The 19,226-nt window shown below is 41.4% G+C and overlaps 1 protein-coding gene and 1 long non-coding RNA gene across 9 annotated transcripts; one reads left to right on the plus strand and one right to left on the minus strand.

The window, feature by feature from the left end:
• Nucleotides 1–335: 335 nt before the first annotated feature.
• On the minus strand, nt 336–18,821 carry LOC108161900 (reticulon-1-A). Of its 8 annotated transcripts, none has more exons than XM_017296298.2 (6): nt 17,461–18,821; nt 12,762–12,797; nt 1,479–1,686; nt 1,205–1,413; nt 1,030–1,135; nt 336–965 (listed from the first exon to the last, which is right to left on the minus strand). In XM_017296298.2, exons 1-6 carry the CDS (start codon nt 18,581–18,583, stop codon nt 896–898), a joined length of 1,752 nt encoding a protein of 583 aa, XP_017151787.2. In that variant the 5' UTR covers nt 18,584–18,821; the 3' UTR covers nt 336–895. The 8 variants fall into 8 exon arrangements, with proteins under 8 accessions (XP_017151787.2, XP_033249096.1, XP_033249097.1 ...); XM_033393205.1 differs by lacking the exon at nt 17,461–18,821 and adding an exon at nt 13,393–13,643; XM_033393206.1 differs by lacking the exons at nt 12,762–12,797; nt 17,461–18,821 and adding exons at nt 7,042–7,204; nt 8,240–8,333.
• On the plus strand, nt 15,812–16,859 carry LOC108161904. Its single transcript, XR_001775523.2, has 2 exons — nt 15,812–16,574; nt 16,639–16,859. It is a non-coding gene; the product is annotated as an uncharacterized LOC108161904 (long non-coding RNA).
• Nucleotides 18,822–19,226: the final 405 nt, after the last annotated feature.

A 19,226-nucleotide genomic window follows, 5' to 3' on the forward strand; every position in this document is an offset into this window, starting at 1 on the left:
ATTTGATTTAATTTTATGTAAAATGCTTACAAATTAATTGTACAATGTGAAACAAGGCCAAGTACGAGTGTGTAAATGAAGCGGTAAAGCTGCTCGAAATGGTTCTTTATAATATTTAGAGTATGATGATTTACGACCATGTTCATATTCCACATTGAGGTCCTGTGACAAGCGTGTATGTTATCTTGGTCCAAACTTTTGGCCACGTTTACGAAGATGCGTTGCAGCGGTCGGACGCCAATTTGTGTATTTAATGAGTTACGGATCAGCTTACTTAAAGGTATTATATATGTTTTATTAAAAATGCTAGAAAACACAAAATCATTAGTTGTGGATTTTTTTACTTCATTTTTATTTTGATTTTTTCTTGTTTGTTTTATTTTTAGAGTAATCTTAGTTCTTCTTGTTGGTTTTATACAAAATATCAACAAAAAATGGTCAAATTATAGCTAAAGCAAAAATTTTATTAAAAAAGGATCAACTAAAAGAATCGAATTGATTTGAAAATTACTAAAACTCAGAAAACTGATAATTGCATTGCTGCGTCTATATGTATATATTTTGTTTGTTTTCAAATTCCTCCACTTTTCACTCTTATTTCTTTGTTTCGTTCGTTAAAAACTTAAAGACACTTGGACAATGTTTGAAACTTTTAAAAATTACTGTTTCTTTTCTGTTGCTGGTTGATAAGTTGCTTGGGTTTCTCTAACTTTGATTTACAATTATCGATTGATGTAGATTGCAATTATACAATTAATATGTAAACGTTGCTGGTAGCTTTGTTATTTATTTATGCCTGGATGAATATTAAAACCATTCAAATAATGCTTAGTAAATAAATAAACATGCTGTCGCTGCTCCTGCTCCTGTTGTGGGTGTTGCTATTGCGGTTCGTTTACTTGTCCTTGTCAGACTCGGCAGCAGCCACGGGCTTCTTGTTGCCAATGGGGATGGCCACTCGGATCCTACGGAAAGGAAAAAGATTTTGTTATATTTTCTGCTCTCCCTGGCGGCTCACTCCACACTCACTTGTCGGTGATCTCTGTCAATTTGCTGCGCACCAGGTCCAAGTAGGTGTCAATCGATTGTTTGTTGTTCTCGTAGACCTTGGGCAAGGTAAACAGCGAGACAAAGGCTGTGCAAATGGAGGAAAAATAACAAGTTAGTAACTTCACAAATATATCATTTTTCAGGATGAACCTACCCAAGATGACCAGAGTCATGCCATTGAACCAGGCACCGATGTAGGTGAAGACCCACAGGATGACGCCGAACTTGATCGAATCGATCAGATCCTCAACTAGAAACAGACGCCTCAGCTCAGCGGTGAAGCCATTGATATGTGCCACAGCAACGCCTGCAATGTTCTGTACCTTCTCCTGCGACAGCGTCAGGTCCAGTTCGAGGTATTCCCTGCAAAAATCAATAATAACATAAGTAAGTAACACAATCCACTCCCAGGACTCAACTCTACTCACTTGAAGGGATGTCCATCGCTGGTCTTTTGTACGGCCTGTGTCACCGATTTGTAGATTCTGAAGGCGACGGTGCCGAAGAGGGCCAGGAGCGACAAGTAGGCGAACACGCTGATCACGGAGAAGCTGGATATGGCCACTAATGTAATCAGGCCGGCGCCGAACACAATGCCGGATTTTTTCACATCGCGCCAGTAGATAAGGGATTCCACTGTAAATGCACAGAAATTTAAGAACGTGTTAGTCACAGTCGTAGATAATTCCAGAGAATAATTGCTCTTAAATGTAAATTTATTGTCATATGTATGTCTATGTTGGGTGTTGAGGATCGCTTGTCAGGGAAATATTTTCCGTTAAATATACTTAGATAAACACATTTTGGCCAAATTTGATTTGGACCTATGGATAGTTAGGAAGTTTGATATTAGCCGAACTATGGCATTGTCTGCAATAGTATTTACACTTTTTGATCAACCCAAGGTGGATAGAGCATATATTTCACGGAACTACAAAGGTTCGCCAATGGACTTTTCACTGTCTTGAAAAAAGTTTCTAAAATATTATCTGGTTCTTTTCCCATTCTCCCAAACAAAAATGAATAAAAAATTTGCGATAAAATGGACAAAGTGGACTGAAAATTCTAAAATACATAGATCCACGCACACATACACACTAACACACACATATTTTTATTCTATATCTTTTCGGCAATTATGCAATCTCTGAGACACTCGTAAATATACGATTCTCTGCACTTGTAGCGCACCTCTCGGGGCCCCCAACTGTCTAGGTGGTAATTGTTAGTATTTGCTCGACAGCATGCAACTAAGCTCCCTTCCCTCCACCCACTGCACCCCCTTCGCATCCTCCTCCTTTGCCAACCCTCTTCGTGGTTCACTCACAAAATTTCTTCGACATTTCGTTTTAGTTTATTCTTTGGGCTTTTTCTGCGGATCGTTTGTGGTGCGCGTTCGACGTTCGTTGCCAAGTTTTGAACACTAGGGAAATATTATTTGGTGGATCCGAATAAGAACAAGAGGCCCCTTAAAGAAGAAGAAAATTGTCCGGACCCAGCCGGAAAACACAAAAGAGAAAGAGCAGAAGCAGACAGCCAAAATGAGAGCGTGTGTACGAAGAGTGGAAGAGAGAGTAGAGTGTGTGGAACGGAAATGAAATGGAACGTTTAAGAATCTCATGGATCTCTGTATCTCTGCTGAATCTGCGTATCTTCTCCATTCGTTTTCATTGTTGATATTGGCATTCATGATTTTGTTTTACCGATAAGAAGTCCAGCCCACTTTCGGCGTCTGAACTAAACACAATTTAGATATTCAATAAAAAATGTTTCATAAACAAAGAAAATAGAAGAAATAGCAAGTAAAAGAAATTGACCTCGTTGGAAATATTGCTGATTTTTTTTTTCCATTTTTTGTATGGCAACAGTCATAAGCAATTTGTTTCCTTTCCAGAGAAGATATACGATAAGATGTATTCTTTCAATCGTCTCATATTAGATACAAGTATGTCAAAAACGATGAGTAATTTTTAGATTATTCCATAAATAAACGCGGACGGAAGATACAAAAACTCGACCATACATTCCTTTCTTCTGACATTTAAAAGGAATGGAATATACATAAATAAGTACAAATAAAAGTGTATATTACTTGTCAGAAATGGTAAATGATTAAATATCAGAGAAACATCCCACAACAATCCAACAACAATACTTTCCTTTCAATTCTCATTTGGTCTTAATATACATATCTAATTAAAATACTTGGGAATGCCAGACAGCTCCCTGCTTAGCTTAAATCCACTATTTATAAATGTCTCTATAGAATACAGCTAAGTAAATATGTAAAAACATTGTTGAAGAGCAACAAAAAAGTTGAGAAAACTAGTTTTAGGCTCGGGTTAGATCTAGAATTGATTATGCAAATATGGTGGAAACAAATTAGAAAGGAGACAACGATGAGATGGCAACCAATACCTATCAACCACATGTAGACCTTAAATTGGGTTAAGCTCTCTGAGAAAGCTCTCTCACTCATGGGAGAAAGTAACATATCTCCTTATGAACTCCGTTCAGCTATCAATTGAATAAAAAAAATGTTCGTTACAATTGCAACAAATATTCCCAGTTTCAAAGAGATCGAAGCCCCAGAGAACTGGTTTAGGTCGCCTTGAAACGGGTTTGCGCCGAAAGTGAAGTGCGGCCCACGATCATGATGATGCAGTCACAGCCGCAGTTCCTCTTCTTTTGTATGGACATAAAAAAAAATTTGGAACCGCCTTTAGCGGCTATAATTCGACTGTGGAATACCTACTAAACACATTTTGTGTATATAATTGGAATAGGAGCAAATGGGAACACAATCTGCTAGATATTTATTTATGCTGGAATTAAAACGTTTGCTATTTGGGTAGACAATAGATAGATTGGGAAGAGGAAGAAAGCCTTGTATCAAACATGAAATTTCTTGTACCGCTTACGGTATTTCAGACCCATGAGGCAAAACGGGTATAGGATTCTGAACTGCATAGATAGGGTTTTCTCCATGGCATTAAAAAAGTCAAAATTTGTATATTAAAATATATGTTCTATGTGTATTGAAAAGTGCAATTGCAAGCTTGGATTAATTTATTTTGATGATGAGCACAAAATTGTTCGCTGCCAGGGAAGTACACAACGTGGCAGATAAAAGAAAATACAGCAACAATATGTATATATAAAATATTTTCGCTGACAAATTAATTATGCAAAAGTTTGGGGCTGGAGCTGAACTTTTGATGAAAGCGCGTATTATCCACCTATTTGTTTCTATTCACAAATATTCCTAAGTCTTAAACTATCTTAATTTTGTACGTTTCATAGGCAATTCATTTTACTGCACGACCCACCATGAAGTACATATGTATATCATATCTGCAGCTGCCATAGAATCGATCAATCTGCAAGAGTAACTATCGATTCGGTGTCTTAAGTTGGCCTTTCATTCATGTTATATTCGAATTTCATTTCATTTTTTTTTGTTTAGCCACGTTGGCGACTGCTCTGTCGCTGTGCTACTGCTGACGTAGCCAGCAATCTCAGCGCCTACTCAATAAATATTTCATTCAGCGCCTCGCGCAGATAAGACCCTCCTCCTCTGATCGTTGTTGTAGTTGTCTCTGGTATATCGTGTGCCAAAAGTGGACAACGTGGACCAGACCAGACACAAGGCGCATGATAAGGTGCCTCTGCCGGGAAGGAGGGGAGAGGAGGTATCTCTTATTACCTGGTCCGCGCTCGGGCAGCGACTGGAAGTTGCCGTTGGAGTTGTTGCGTGAGTAGCGTTTGCTGCCGCCTGCCATTTTCCGCTGTTACAGTTACAAACGCCTGGCGCCAAAATGTATGCAAAGATTGGGGTTTGGGATTCGGGTTTTCGCGTGTCTAGCTTTAATTATAGCTAAAAAACACTTAGTTAGTGCAAACTTCACACACGAACAAGCACACAATCACACACGTACACGACGATGCTGCCGACCGTCTGACACGAGCTCCGTTCAAGAACTGGAAGAAGTTGGAGCAGAAAACAAACCAACAAGCGCCCAATTAGCCAGGCAGAGGCAGTCGGCGTATGCAGAGAGGGAAAGAGAGAGCGCAACAGAGGCGGCGGCAAACAGGTTTTCTGAAATGGCAGAGAGAGACAGTGCACAGCAAAGCTTCTCCAGACAGGGAGAGAGCGACGATCCGCATTGAAAGTAAAAGATAACGCGCATTAACAATAGCAACAATAAAACGCGAATGCGGGCGCATCGAAGGTAGTGACAGCAACAGCGACAGAGCAGCAGCAGAGAAATATGTCAGCAACGTGTCAACGTCAACCTCCACCGCGAACTTGGGGCCTCTTCGGCTCCGGCATTCGTATGTCACCGAAGTTGGCCTGCCTGCCGGCTGCCCTTACGTTGCCTTACGTTCTGCTTTGCGATTTAATATGAATTATGGATCCGAAGCGTGACCAGCAATGGTGAAATGGTAAAAAATGCCTTAGCAACTTCCCTCAGCTTTAATACGCAATCAAAAGTTAGCCAGGGGCGGCAGTTCAATGCACTGCCAGATGAAAACGGAACTATGTACGTTTTATGAAACTATTATCTTTCATTCAAGTCAGAAGCATTTTTTTCACAGCTTGTCTGACGGCAAGAGTTCCATGTGCAATGTGAGTGGATTTCCACATTCCAGAAATCGGCTTAGAACGCAATAGAAAACGAAACTGCGTTTTTTTTTTAAATTATTGAAAACGGTAAGTGTGACATCATTGTAGAAACACCACCTTTGTCCCTATCCGTATTTTTCCGCAAAAACCCCACCCCAACATTCAGTTCTAACGCCATCTGACATTTATTTTGCGTTTTTGGCGCGTTCGAATGAGTAAGCTATGCTTACATGATATCATGCCTGCCCCAAACAAAGAGCCAGAGAGCGGGAGAAAGAGATGAAAGCAGATAGATAGGCTGAACAAAAAGAAGGGGGAAGGGAAACGGGAACTGTGCCTCTGACATAATTCGCTAATGTTGTTAAATAAACAAAAATACAATAATTTGCTGCACCTGACATTGTCAGAAAGGCTGCGAAATTGCATAAGCAGCGATAATCATAATAATTAAAAGAAATTCGAACAAAGAAAATGTAAAAGGAAAATCAGCAAAATCGAAAAGGAAACATGACATAGAACAAGAGAACCAACCTCATAGAGGAAACCCAAAAATACCCAATTAATTCTACCCACTTCTAGGGTGGTGTACAAAGAAGCAACACGACAAGTCGCTATACTCATGGTTCCCTTATCATTGTGGCGGCTTAATCAGGAGGGGGGACATGAGTTGTCAGGAGGAAATATCCCCTTCTAAATGCGGAAAGGGGATTATAATATTTGTATTATAGTTAAAGGAAGAATTGATACAAAAACTGAATATGCTGTATCTTGTTTTTTTATATTCGCTATTTCTCCATCAGAGTTAAAGGGCTAAAGATATTTGGAGATTTGTAGGATTCCACTAAGTAAAGCTCCGATAAAAGCAGAAACTAAGCAGAATTTAATTGAAAATCAAGTACGATTGGACTGATAGATACGAAAGAGCTTTGAACATAATCAGACAGTGGAGAAAAGAGGAGGGAAAGTTATCTATTGGTTTTTTAAATGGAAGCTCCTATACGTGATACTATTATCGTTTCAAGAGGCTTTCGCCTATCAGAGAGGCCGAACCAACACAGTTTTCCATACTTTTGTTTCTATACGTTTCTTTCTACACGTTTCAAAGTTCTCAACAGTTTCCCTTAGACACGAAAAAGAATATTTATAAATAAATTATAGCTGCAATTAGAAACAACGCACAGGCGGACTTAAAAAAAATAATGAAAGAGAGAGAGAGAGGGAAAAGCGCGAGAATAAAGAAGAAATAAAAGAAATTTCCTCACGGGAAATTCCTTATTTTTCGGCTAGCCATGCGGTGTCGAGGGGCCACGCGAAAGCCCTATCCACTTGGTGGGAGTATGGGTAAATATTTCTGGCATACTTACACGACTCACGATTGAGAGGCAATTCTTTCAGTTCGCCGAGCGTCTGCAGCAGACCTTGCAGCGTTTCCAGAGCAGATGCCATTTCTTGTGTGTATTATTTGAAAATATCTCTGTATATACTCAGTAAATGGTAAATATTCTATCACTAAAGCTTTCCTACTGACTGCAATAGAGAAGACAAGGAAAGACAATAAAGCGAAAGTTCCCTCAAAACACAAATACACACAGACAAGAGCGGTTCACGGATCGAGGAAATGCGAATGCAACGGCGGGCATTAACATTAACCGTAGAATGGCAACTGAAACGACTCGCGACGATCCAATCCGAGCCGAACCGAACCGAACCGACAATCGATCGACCTAGACAAAACCGCCACCGAAAGTACCTCGCACTCGGAACTGATATGAGAATAATATAGCGACGAAACACGAAAGACGGCGACGACGGACAACCGCAGTGACTGGCAAACATAATGAGATTAGATTTATATTAATATATCATTTCTACAGGATTTATGGACTACAGTCAACCTTCTCTAGCTCGAAACAGCCTATATCCCAATATAAAATTACTTCTCGAACCGAATCAGCGTTAAGAACTGTTAAAGAAAGAAAAAATCTATTAACATTTGCTTGCCACATGAACAGAGAGACAGATATTAACATGGCTAGATAATAACACCTCGTGCAAGGGTATCAAAACCCATATACCCATATAAGGGAAACACCTAATTTGTCTAGTTCTCTCCTTGTAGACTTTATTTAGGTGCTAAAACGGCTCCTAGAACACTAAACGACACTTTTGTATGAATTTGTACAGCTCAACTGGAGTTTCACGATCACTTTTTGTCCATTTAGGCTTTTGGGGATGTTCGCGTTAGAGAAGTTTGACTTTATTTGGCGATAAATGCACTTAAGAGATAATGCGTGCCCGTCTCGATATGCGTTCGTACATATGTACATATGTCGCCAGAGCGTTCTGGCAGAGCGTTAGGGCACCTATCCAAGTTATATAATTAGAAAAGACCGAGAAATTCCGCGGAGCTTCGCGCGCGTCAGAGAGGGGTGAAGAAGACACAAAGGGAAGAACTTCCACGGCAATGACAAAGACAAAGTTGCGGATCGGTGTTTCTGTCAGCTGCAAGTGCAGGTCAGCATGCCGAGGAGTTCAAGGTATTCGGTATAAGGCAGCGTTTACCGATGTCGTTTTCGCGTCTCACACTCGTACTGGGTCTCGATCTCGATGCCGTCTCTGGGGCAATGTGACGTTGTCAAAGTCCGTACAACAACTAAATACAATTAATTTCAGATGCGCTGAGCTCAGGGCAGGGCGCACATAGATACACTCATACACACTACACAGGCAAACGCACCACAGCAGCCAGCAGGCGGCATAGGGGCTGAGATTGTGATTGGGTACCGTCCCTCTCCCTCTGCCAGAGTATATTTCATATAGAACGGGTCGGAAAAGGCCGTCCACAAGTAAGAGAGAGAGAGAGAGAGGGTGCACAAGGTGTGCTTATGCATAAAAGGTGAGGCAAATCCACTCTCCGAATCGCACATTAAGAACTATAAATGAACCAAAACCAAACCAGTCGAAACGTTTAAGTCAATGCAGCGGCTAAACGACAATAAGATATCCGATAATAAGTTTCTATATATATATATAATATATAATGAGCTGGACAGCTATTTATATCGAATCGCTATTGATACTGATGAAGAGTATAAGTTTACTTATACATCCTTTATCGGGTTGAAAACCTTCCCTTAACAATATATCTCTTTGGTCTTGGAGTAGCAGGTATACATATTCCGTCTGAGCGACTCTCTGCGAGAGTCTCACCTCATAGTCCATACACTTTGGGTCCAACGCTTGGCTGCGTGTGTTTATTGTCAAGCAGCTCACATTTGCTGTAGCTGTTAATGTAGTTGTCGCCTCTCACACACATACATGCTCAGTCCACAATGCAATTTAGGTAGCGACTGCTTGGACGGATTTGAACATGTCACTGCATGCAGCGCCAACAGGTACCAGGAAAGGGAAAGGAGGGAGAGTATAAAGACGTACACGTGATGCCCCGACATAAGGTCGCTGCCAGGGCTGCGACTCTAAATTTCCGATTCTGTCTACCTGACACGTCGCAACTGGTTTTTTTTTTCAAGTACGGTGAAGGTTCTTCGGCAGGACTGTGTTGAGCACAGTCGAATTTCCCTAACCGCAAAAAATTTCACACTAAAGCCATCGAGTTAACAAAAAATGTATGATAGCTACGGTAAACATTCGTTAGTTATGTTTTAATATTTGTATTGTATTGTGTTTTTAAGATATTTTCAATACAATTTCCAACCAGCGATATCTAGATCCAATAAGTTTTAATGCGAGGGACGAATTTCCCTGATATTGGGAAAACGATTCTACATATATCTAAAAAATTTGCATTTTATTTCACGTAATGTTCAATTTGTCGCCTTCATAGTCAAGCTCCACTTTAAGAGTTCAACTGCTTGACGGCCCAGACGTCGTAATCTTTAAACGTTAAACCGCACAACAACAACAGAACTACAACAACGACACCAACAGGCCCAACAACAATAGACCCACAACAACGACAATGAATGGCTGAGATACTTAGCTAAAAAGCTAAAATTAGCAGGGAACTGTGAACCAGTCGTAGACGCTAACGCTGATGCCGGCCGGGAGACAGCTGGTGCAGGGGAGGTGGTGCTCTTGGCCGGCTGGCACACTGCTTGCAAACGGTTGGGGCCAACTGCTTACCCATTAAAAAGAACTGCTTTTTCGAAGCAGTGCGCACTGCTTATCTTAAAGCACACGAATTAAATTTAAATTTAAATTGAAAAGTTTCTTTTTGCAGTCGTGACACATTTGCCTGATAAAACTGACGTCAGAGGCGAAGGAAAGCGAAAGCTTTTGGGAATATGTACATATGACTTGCACTCTTTTTTTATTCTTTGTTTTTCAGGCTAGTTATCAAGCTACGAACGTTAAGTCATTTCAAGCTTATCATTCCTATGCGCATTGTTGCTTATTCTGTTTTTGCACTTAAATGCAAATTTTTCGCACATGGAATGAAATTCCGTCTTCTTTTTGGCACAAAATTAGCAAGGCTAGAAAAAATATCTTTGATGATCTAATCGGTTCGCCTGGAACTTTAGATATTGAATATATACATACATATGTACATATATTTTGTATGCCAGTAGACATACAAAAAGAGAACTTGCTTTATTGATGTCGTCCGCGGCACGTAAGCATTTCACTTTGGCCGCTTTCTCATTCTCCATTCAACAAGAATTTTGCTACAAAGAACTAAAGCCCGTTGTATTAGATTGTTATTATTAATTTTAGTTTGTCGGTCTACCTTTATGAGTCACTGTACAGTGAAAGCTCTTTCAGATATGATGGATGTACTTTTAAATTGCTACATAGTTTTGTTCTTTTACTGAAATTTACAAATCTATTCGTTGAAAAAAGAGGCCACTGTATTTATGTGTATATTTTCTATGTAGCATATATGTATTTTAATGCCCAAAAAGAGAACTGAACTAGCAGATATTAATCATTATTCTTAACGCTACACTAATTATGAGAAAATAAATCGCTTATATACAGTTTCATATTCACCCGCCAGACGCTTGCTTGGCTGGCTTTCCTTCACGCCCAAGAATGCCAATGTGGGCCGCCGCCTCTTGGAACGACTCGAGTGCCCAGAGTGGGAAGTCCACCGCGAAAAGCACTCAAGATCCGGCCAAGCCCAAATTAGGTATTGTACTCCAGTCCGAGCCGGGCGGGTGGTGGCCATGAAGCCACAGGTTCATGCTTAGCCCACTCGAAGAAATTATTTCTCGCCAATAAATGGGGGGTGAGAAGTGAAGAGAACATTTTTGCAAAGTCTGACATGGTTGGAGGCCAATAAAAGTAAATACTCCTCAAATATGGATTTCTTTTACTTGGTGGATAAAAAAAATGAATTTGCATAAAACTTAAGCCGCCAAGACCTCTTTTCTGTCGGGTGGGCAGAGAAATTTGACTTTAAAGAGTTATAGGTTATAATCGAAATCGAAATATTAAAGATTCTATTACGATTAAGGTGATATCTGAATTGCTTTGAAGTTGATCGTCCCTCTTTCTTAGTGCAAGACTTCAACGAATCTGGGATACAAGATGTCTAGTTTCAAAAAATGTATATACAGACGAATCTGCGTTTAGGATAAAAGGATTTTATAACGATTTACTCGTAAATATGATGGTAGCGTAAGCACTCCACATAAGAACGGCTTCAGTTCTTCATTTAAAAGAATCTTAGTAAATTTTTTTTTTGCTTTATATGGTACTAATATAATCAACAGTCTTTAATATTCCTCATTGAAAAGCGTATCAATTAATTCGAAACAATTTTCTTAATTGTGTTCAGGAATTTCAAATGGAATCAACTACGTCTTCTTATTCTTTGTGACTAACAGATCAACAAAGATCGAAGTGCACGATTATGGTGTTGTCTGTTCATGATTGCCGACAAGTCCAAAGCTCAACGAAAGCCTACAGACAGAGACAGACTAAGGCGCGAATTAGTCATAACAAGAGTTTAAAAAGGTATACTAAACATATGTATAGTACATATGTATGCATTTATGTATGTACGCCCGTATAGTTATAGGGAAAGTGCATGTTTAGAGTGTTGCTTAGACGAAGCTCCGATTGCATGCGGCGCCCCATCCTGTCCCCTTCTTCTGCTCCAACCATGCCAACAACAGACGCCCCATATCAGCTTGCAATTTATAGTCGGGGAAAAGTTTTTTGTATACGGAGTGGGGTTCGCTTAGCATGCGATCCGATTACGGTTAGAGCTCTCGTTCGCCGCTCCAGTGCCAGTCGTTTGCATGGAAGGTAACTGAACTATATCGAAGCGACGACTAATTACAACGCGACTGGACAGGAAGGGACCTCTGCGTAGCTACCCCTTAAATGCAAATGCAAACTATTTTATAGTAACCCTTAAAGCGAAAGCAAAGTAAAACGAAAAACGCATAAAAAGCAATCACAGAGGTTCCAGAAAAAGCTCGGTATTCCTGAAATCTTAATGATTTCATTTAAATTAGTGCTAAATCCCTGTACAAATATATTTATATAAATAATGTCCTTAAATGCATTAAGGCTTACGAGTCATTGTTTTTCGGTTGCCCATGGGTAGATGGATATTTCAGGAAAACTGTCGAGAATGCAATATTTAATATTAAAAGCACACACTCGCACCGACAACGACGCACTCGACAGGATATGTTGAATAATGTGGCATACTCTCGGGCGTACTACTTCCCATACCCCAAGGCGACAGCAAGTGGTGCACAACAACAACAAAAACAACACCAAGAGCTTCCAGCACAATAAGCGCTCAAAGCCTGCCGCATACTTGTCGGTGGGCTTAACAAAAAAAAAGCCGGAAAAACAAAGCACAGCGAGCAACTCAAAAAAAAAAAACGGAAGGAAAGGAAAATGGCAACGGAGTGGGGGTTGGTCCGATGACATCATAACGCATATTGACAGACAGTCGGACATGGGCGCCATAAACGCGATGCCGCTTGTACAGTCGTCACATTACCCATTACCCCTCAGCCATCATCCGTTTTACCCAGTACTATTTCTGGTCAAGAGGCGAGGGTGGGGTGCACACAGTTTTAGAGCCACTTGTACCACTTACCTTGCGGGTGCAGACGTTCGGGCTTGAACCAGGCATCTGAAAATAAGCGATTGATATATTGATTTTCGTTAGTTAGCGGTTAGTTAGTGGGGTGCAGAAATAAGGACGGAAAGATATACACAGATACATATGTATAAGGCGTGCAGGGCGTAAGGCGTGTGTTACATTCAAAGAGCGCTCTAAGAGATATTAGATGGAATAGATTATCAAAAGAATATCAAGCAGTTTAAGCAGAGCAAGCACATTAAAGCAGTCACCAACAGAACACTTTTTTCATACAATTTCCCAATAGAACTACTATGTAGCTAGATATAGATGTAGATATATACCTACATATGTATGTACATATGTACTTTTAGTGAAAGCTCTATTGGGCGGACACAGGCCTAAGAATATCTCGTCCGCCCAGCAGAGATAGTCGATGGATTGAATATGTACACATGTATAGTATATGACTACAAAATGAGGTCCCCTCCACAAGGAAGCTTTCACTGCATACACCCATTATACAATCCATAATTCAGATCTACCCCATACGCCATACCACAGTTGTCAGAGGTTAGTTTTGTTTTTGCCGTTTTTCCACCGTTTTGGGGTGAGTTTTTCTATTAATGCTAATGGAAGAACTTACTCGGATCAAGAATGGAGCAAATGAATGGGCGCTGCTTGCACACGCCATTCTGTCCGGTTTCACCAATTGCAGACATTATTTATCTACTAAAATGCAGTGTTTATTTTATTTCAAAATTGTTATTTTTTTATGCACCCACGAAAGGAATTCAGTTCGTTCCTTTAACTTCTGTATACAAAAATGTCCGGTTTTATTTGATTGTTGTTGTTGATTGACACGAATAGCACTACGCAGAAAACGAGAGAGGGATATTACGACGTTACGATATTACGCTATAAGTATTTCTTCACTTCCGTGTGACGGCCTCACGACGCGTATAGAGACTGAAACGTAGAACGGAGAGAGTTTCAACCCAAAGCATGCCGAGGCTTGAAAAGGACAACCCTACTCGTATGCCCAAAGCGCTCGCGCCGTGAGAGTGCCTGCTCAGGCCCCCGCCGTGCCCATTTTCCACCTTATTAAACCTGCTCTGCTGCAATGTAAAATCAATGACTGGGACAACCCGAGGGTTGAGCAACCCCGCATAGCCCTGAACTCTGCTCCGCCTCTGGCTATAGCTTTAGCTTTATCTTTGGCTCTGGCTTTGGCGGAAAAAGCTCCGACTTGAGGAAAAAGTTTTCCCGTTCATCGATTTCACCCACTGCAGCTGACCCTTGGAGACTTTTCCTGGTGTAGACTTAGCTCAAAGACATTGGATCTGGCGCATGCGCCGCCCCCACCGAAACTTTTGTTTTTGCGGTTGTTTTTGTTGGATCGGAAATTACCAGACGGCGACAGCTATGGGGGTGCGGTAGGTGTGTGGTGCACCCAAATTGCAGATGCTGTTGCTCCACCCACCCCCAAATCCCACTACTCTGCCCCGCCCTTGGCATGTTATTGCGTGCAGTGTGAAAATTAGAAGGGAAATCAATCAGCGCACACGGATACGGGCAACGCACTATTTGGACACATTTGTACATATATTTCCCCGGGGGTTGTTATGGTCTCTAATGGATTGTCCTTGTTCTGGCTGATAAATATCTCACGTTGGCTGCTGACCAACTTATGTCACAAGAACTTGACGCATTCCGTATGGGATGCCAAGCGTGGAAAAAGAGTTTTTTCTACCTCATGGCCCAGTTCTGAGAGAATCAATATGTGGTATAAGAGGAAGTTTCCAGGTTCGTTGGATGCAGTGCAAAACTATACAAGATGATTCCGTAATTAGCTTAGATTTATACTTTAGATAAAGTAGTTAATTTATATATGAGCCAGAAGTTCTGCCCATCTCTTGATACCTCAATATCGAGTATCGATCAAAAGAAATCTATCAATTAAACAGTTTCCCTGAAGAACAGTTCCAAAGTTCCTTTGAGGTTAGGTCTGTTTGAGGCATAGTCTGTGCATTTTTTTAATAAAGCGACTTTTTTATTGTTCAACTCGATCGTGATCATGCATGATCTCTCTTGCACAAAGCCCACTCCGCTCCACCGGCCGACTAAATCTTCCCTCCCCCATCGTGGGAGATGCAATTGACCAAAAATACTTAAAAAATCGAATAGAAACAAAAAAAATTTGTTTACACAATCCTCGGCACCGGCGACGCGACTCACAATTTATTTAATTTGCGTCCGATATGTGTACATATGTACTATGTACGTATTTTAAATTTCTGTTTCACCAAAACAAAACGAAATAAAACTTATGTTTCCCTTTCTGGATTGGGATATTATTGAAGATTAAACGGGCATGGTACCACATGTAAAGAAAATGAATTGCCAGGGGTGTGGGCTGCCAATGAACTACAGTTAAGAAGAATGCGCCGATAAAGCAGAGAAGATAAGAGAAGAGAGAGGGAGTGGATCCTAAGCTTCAGTCAAACTGAAGTTACAGAAAGAAAGAGAGAAAGAGTGATCAAGAGGGATGGAACAAAGGAAACAAGTAAAAGAGCATGTACGAGTAACGCACCATGCGATACCCATTACACAGAATTGTTTCTAGTGCACTTGTGCTGTCCTGAAAAACAGTTCCTGCATTTGTCTGTAACATTTATCCAATGGGAATGATTTGACTTAGATTGATTTAACATTCCTAAAATCTTAGACCGCTTATAGATTATTATTATTATTCTTATTAATAATTACAGTTACCCCAACGGGATGATTTTCTGCAAAATTAACCAAATTACTACAGCACATAAATACGCATAATATCATATCCTGAGCAAGGATAACTGTATGTAAATATGTATGTATGAGTAATGGCTGTAACAAAAGTCTTAACGTATATAATACGCCCTCGTAGACATCAAGTACTGGGTATGCAAATAAATCCAAATCCCAAACGAAATCAATGGCAAATTGGAAAACAAAAGAAAAAGTAGAATAAGTAGGGGGGATAGTAAAGAGAAAAGAGCAAGAACAAATGTACATACATATGCATTTAAACTGTAATAAAAATAGCCGCATAATCATTCCACAAAAGGGATGCACAGACTGCAGCCAGATCAGAGCAGAGCCCCAGGGCGTCGATGGAAATTGCTAATTGGAAAAATGTTTTTCTGTAGACAGGAGCATGTATAGTACATACATATTTGCGCAGTGAGGCGCACTACAAAGAGGAGACCAGAGTGGACCATGACTGGGATGAGGGAACACGAATAGTAGTAGAAAAATATTGGTAAATAGTAGCAGAATTTGCGATGCAAGAAACCATTCTCTGTTGCGCTGCGAGTGGCGCAAATTGCTTTAATGGACAGCAAAGCCAAAGCGTAATACAAAAACTAAAACAATAAAAAAAAACACACTTAAATAATGTGAAATATGAGCGGGCATACGTCAATGAACGCAGAGAGCGGGAGACGAGCCATTTAAAGCGGTGAAATGTAGGTGGAGGAGGGGAGGTCGGGTGTATGACTCCTACAAAGCAGCTGATTCATGCCGGTGGAATATCTAGAAAAATTGTGAAACTATTTGGGAGAGTGTTCATACCAGGTATATACCACGTATATGTGTAGTTTTATCGTCTACAAACCGAATTATCAATAAAGCCCGAAGCCCCAATAAAGAATGAAAGTTTCCCCAGAGGCATGGTCGCCAGGCTGTCCTGGTCCTCGAAGAAAGCTCCTCCGAGTATACGGTGTCGCCTTCCTTTAAGTGCGGGACAGCTAAAAAGGAGGTGCTGGACAAGGTGTTGCTTTACAAGTAAATATCATGCAGTTGTATTACCCGTATTAACAGGTTTTTCTACTAATTTACTGTATCATAGCGTGCAAAATCTATATGCTACCAAAGGCGAAAACTAAATACCATACATTCGAGTATTAAATAAATATATTATATTGAACTATTCCCACAGCCAATAGTATTTGGGTAATTGTCTATTTCTGTCTTGAAAAATTTGAATAGTTTACATTTATATGAACAAAAATTGTTATAAAAAGGGCAATAAAACTAAAATTTATGTCGTGTTTTGTATTTTCAATGTAATCAACCTGATTTCGATAATTCTGGTTAAAGAGTACTCTCCACTTCGACGAACATTAATTTATTTTATCCACATTTTCTACATATGAAAATATACAGTATATAATAAGCGTGAATCACGCGCCATCAGATGACGATCGACCATGGTAAGGTCGCCGGAGCGGATGAAATGCTGCTTCCAGGCAGACAGGGATTAGCTTAAGCCTATATTAACTTAGTAATTGCACGTTATCCACTCACACTCCAGTGGGAATCTTTTGCTATCAAATACCTAACTTTGCGGCGCGATATAAAATACATTTCTCTTAATACGAGAACACTCGGAGGCGATGACATCATGAGCAGAGTGAGCAGGGAGAATGACACGCCAAAGCAAAAGCCGCAAAGAGAGCGGCGAATGACTAACAAAACGCACAAGTTGGGAGAGGAGAGGGTCAGGAGATGGGGGCAGGGCCCAACTGGGATGCAAGGTGCGGTCGCAGGATACAAAAAACAACAACAGCACCAGCAAAACAATACTCTACTAAAATACGGTGGCGCACAAATTAATTAAAAAGTGGAAAAATCGAACTGTATTAAATTTCCAATAAGTGCTGACACTTACCCAGTCCATATTTGTAGAAGATCTCCTCCACGGACACAATCTTTGGCTGAGGCTGCGACTTGGATGTTGGTGTGGGCACAGCAGGTGCTGGCCTTGGCTTCGGCGTCTCCACTTTGGGTGCGGGTATGGCAACGGGCTTGGGCGGCTCTGGTTTCGGTTCTGCTTTGGGCGCAACTGTCACACTGGATTTGAAATCCTCTTCGTCGTCAAGATCGGTTACCAGAGCGGCTGCTGATACAGCTGCTGGAACCGGGACTGGTGCTGGTGCTGCAGCTGGGGTTACAGCGTGGGGTGGCACTGGAGGAGGAGCCACCACGGGCGGGGTGACTGTGCGCTCCTCCCGGAAATCGCTCAGCAAATCCTCGGAGGAGATGAACTTCTCGTTATCCTGCTCCTTGAGAGCATCCACAATGGGCTTCTTGGCCGGCGACGGTGTGTACGAAACGGACGGCGATTCTGTATCGGAATCCTTGTTACCCACGGCGGCGGCGGCGGCGGTGGCGGATGTCAGGGGTGCAGCTGGCATGCCCAGGAAGTCATCATCGTCATAGAAATTGGTGTTCGCCGGGGCCGTGGGCTCAAAAGGTTGAAGAGGCGCCGCGGGCTTCTCACTGAAGCTGCCCAGCAAGTCCTCCTCATGGACAGCCGCTTCCGGGGCTAAAGTCGTGGGTGCGAAGTCCGTAGCAGGAGCAAGAGCCGGAGCAGATGTGGCTGCAACTGGGACACCACCAAAGAATCCTCTCTCGGCGTTCATAAAGTCGCTGGTCAGGTCGCTGATGCCCTGCTTGGCACTCTGGCCGGCACCCTTGAGAAAATCGTCAAATTCGTCTGTCTTCTGGGCGAACTTGGCATCAAGCTGCTCCTGCGCCTCCTTGGCCCCGGCGGACATGCGCTGGACGAAGGCCTGGGGGTCACCAAAGTCCAGATTCTTTTTCTCGTTGGCGAAGTAGTGCTCGGTGTGCGCATTGTCGTCCTGCGCGCCGCTGCTGACGTTGCCAACGTCCCCGCCTTCCCCGCCCACCAGGTCCTCGTAAGCCTGGCCAGCCTTCTGCGTGGCCTTGTTAAAAATGTCCTCGGTGGTGGCCGCGGCCTCCTTCTTCAGGTCAGCAAAGTTGAAGTCCATCTTTGTGGTCGTTCAGATGCGCTTTCCGGCAGAAATTATTTTTCGCAGATATCCTTGTTCCGATTAGACTCACGAATACACACACACGCGCACAAACCCGCAGCTGATTCCTGCTAATAAATTTAGCAAGCAAAAATATTGGGTGCGAAAGGGAAGACTTTTATCTTTTTTTGGTTACACGTTAAATTTTGTTTATACGGCTTTCGCGTTTGAAATGTTGGCAAAACGAGTGGAAATCGAAATATCTAACAGAAGCAGCGCTGCCAAGGAGGATCCAGCTGGAAATTTTGAGTAAGAGCGGAGAGCTCATTTTGAGTGCTATGAGAGAGCGACAAATGCGCAAAAGCCGCAAAAAGCGACAGCGAAGCTTTTACCATAGAAATGATTTTTTGCAAAGCTAACGTGGTGTATTTAATATACTACAAAATGGATCAAATATACCATTATATACCAATAAATCATGAATATATTTTCACATCAACTACGACCTCACACTATCGATGGCACTATCGATAGTATCGTTGGTTTTGAAATTGTGCGATAGATAGTATGTGAAATTTTTAAAAAATATAATTACCTTAACAAAATTAATTTCAAAATCACAGAATAATAATAATAATTTTAACAATTTTTTTAAGGAATT

Source organism: Drosophila miranda, chromosome 4 (genome assembly GCF_003369915.1).
Source record: "Drosophila miranda strain MSH22 chromosome 4, D.miranda_PacBio2.1, whole genome shotgun sequence".
NCBI classification, from domain to species: Eukaryota; Metazoa; Arthropoda; class Insecta; order Diptera; family Drosophilidae; genus Drosophila; species Drosophila miranda.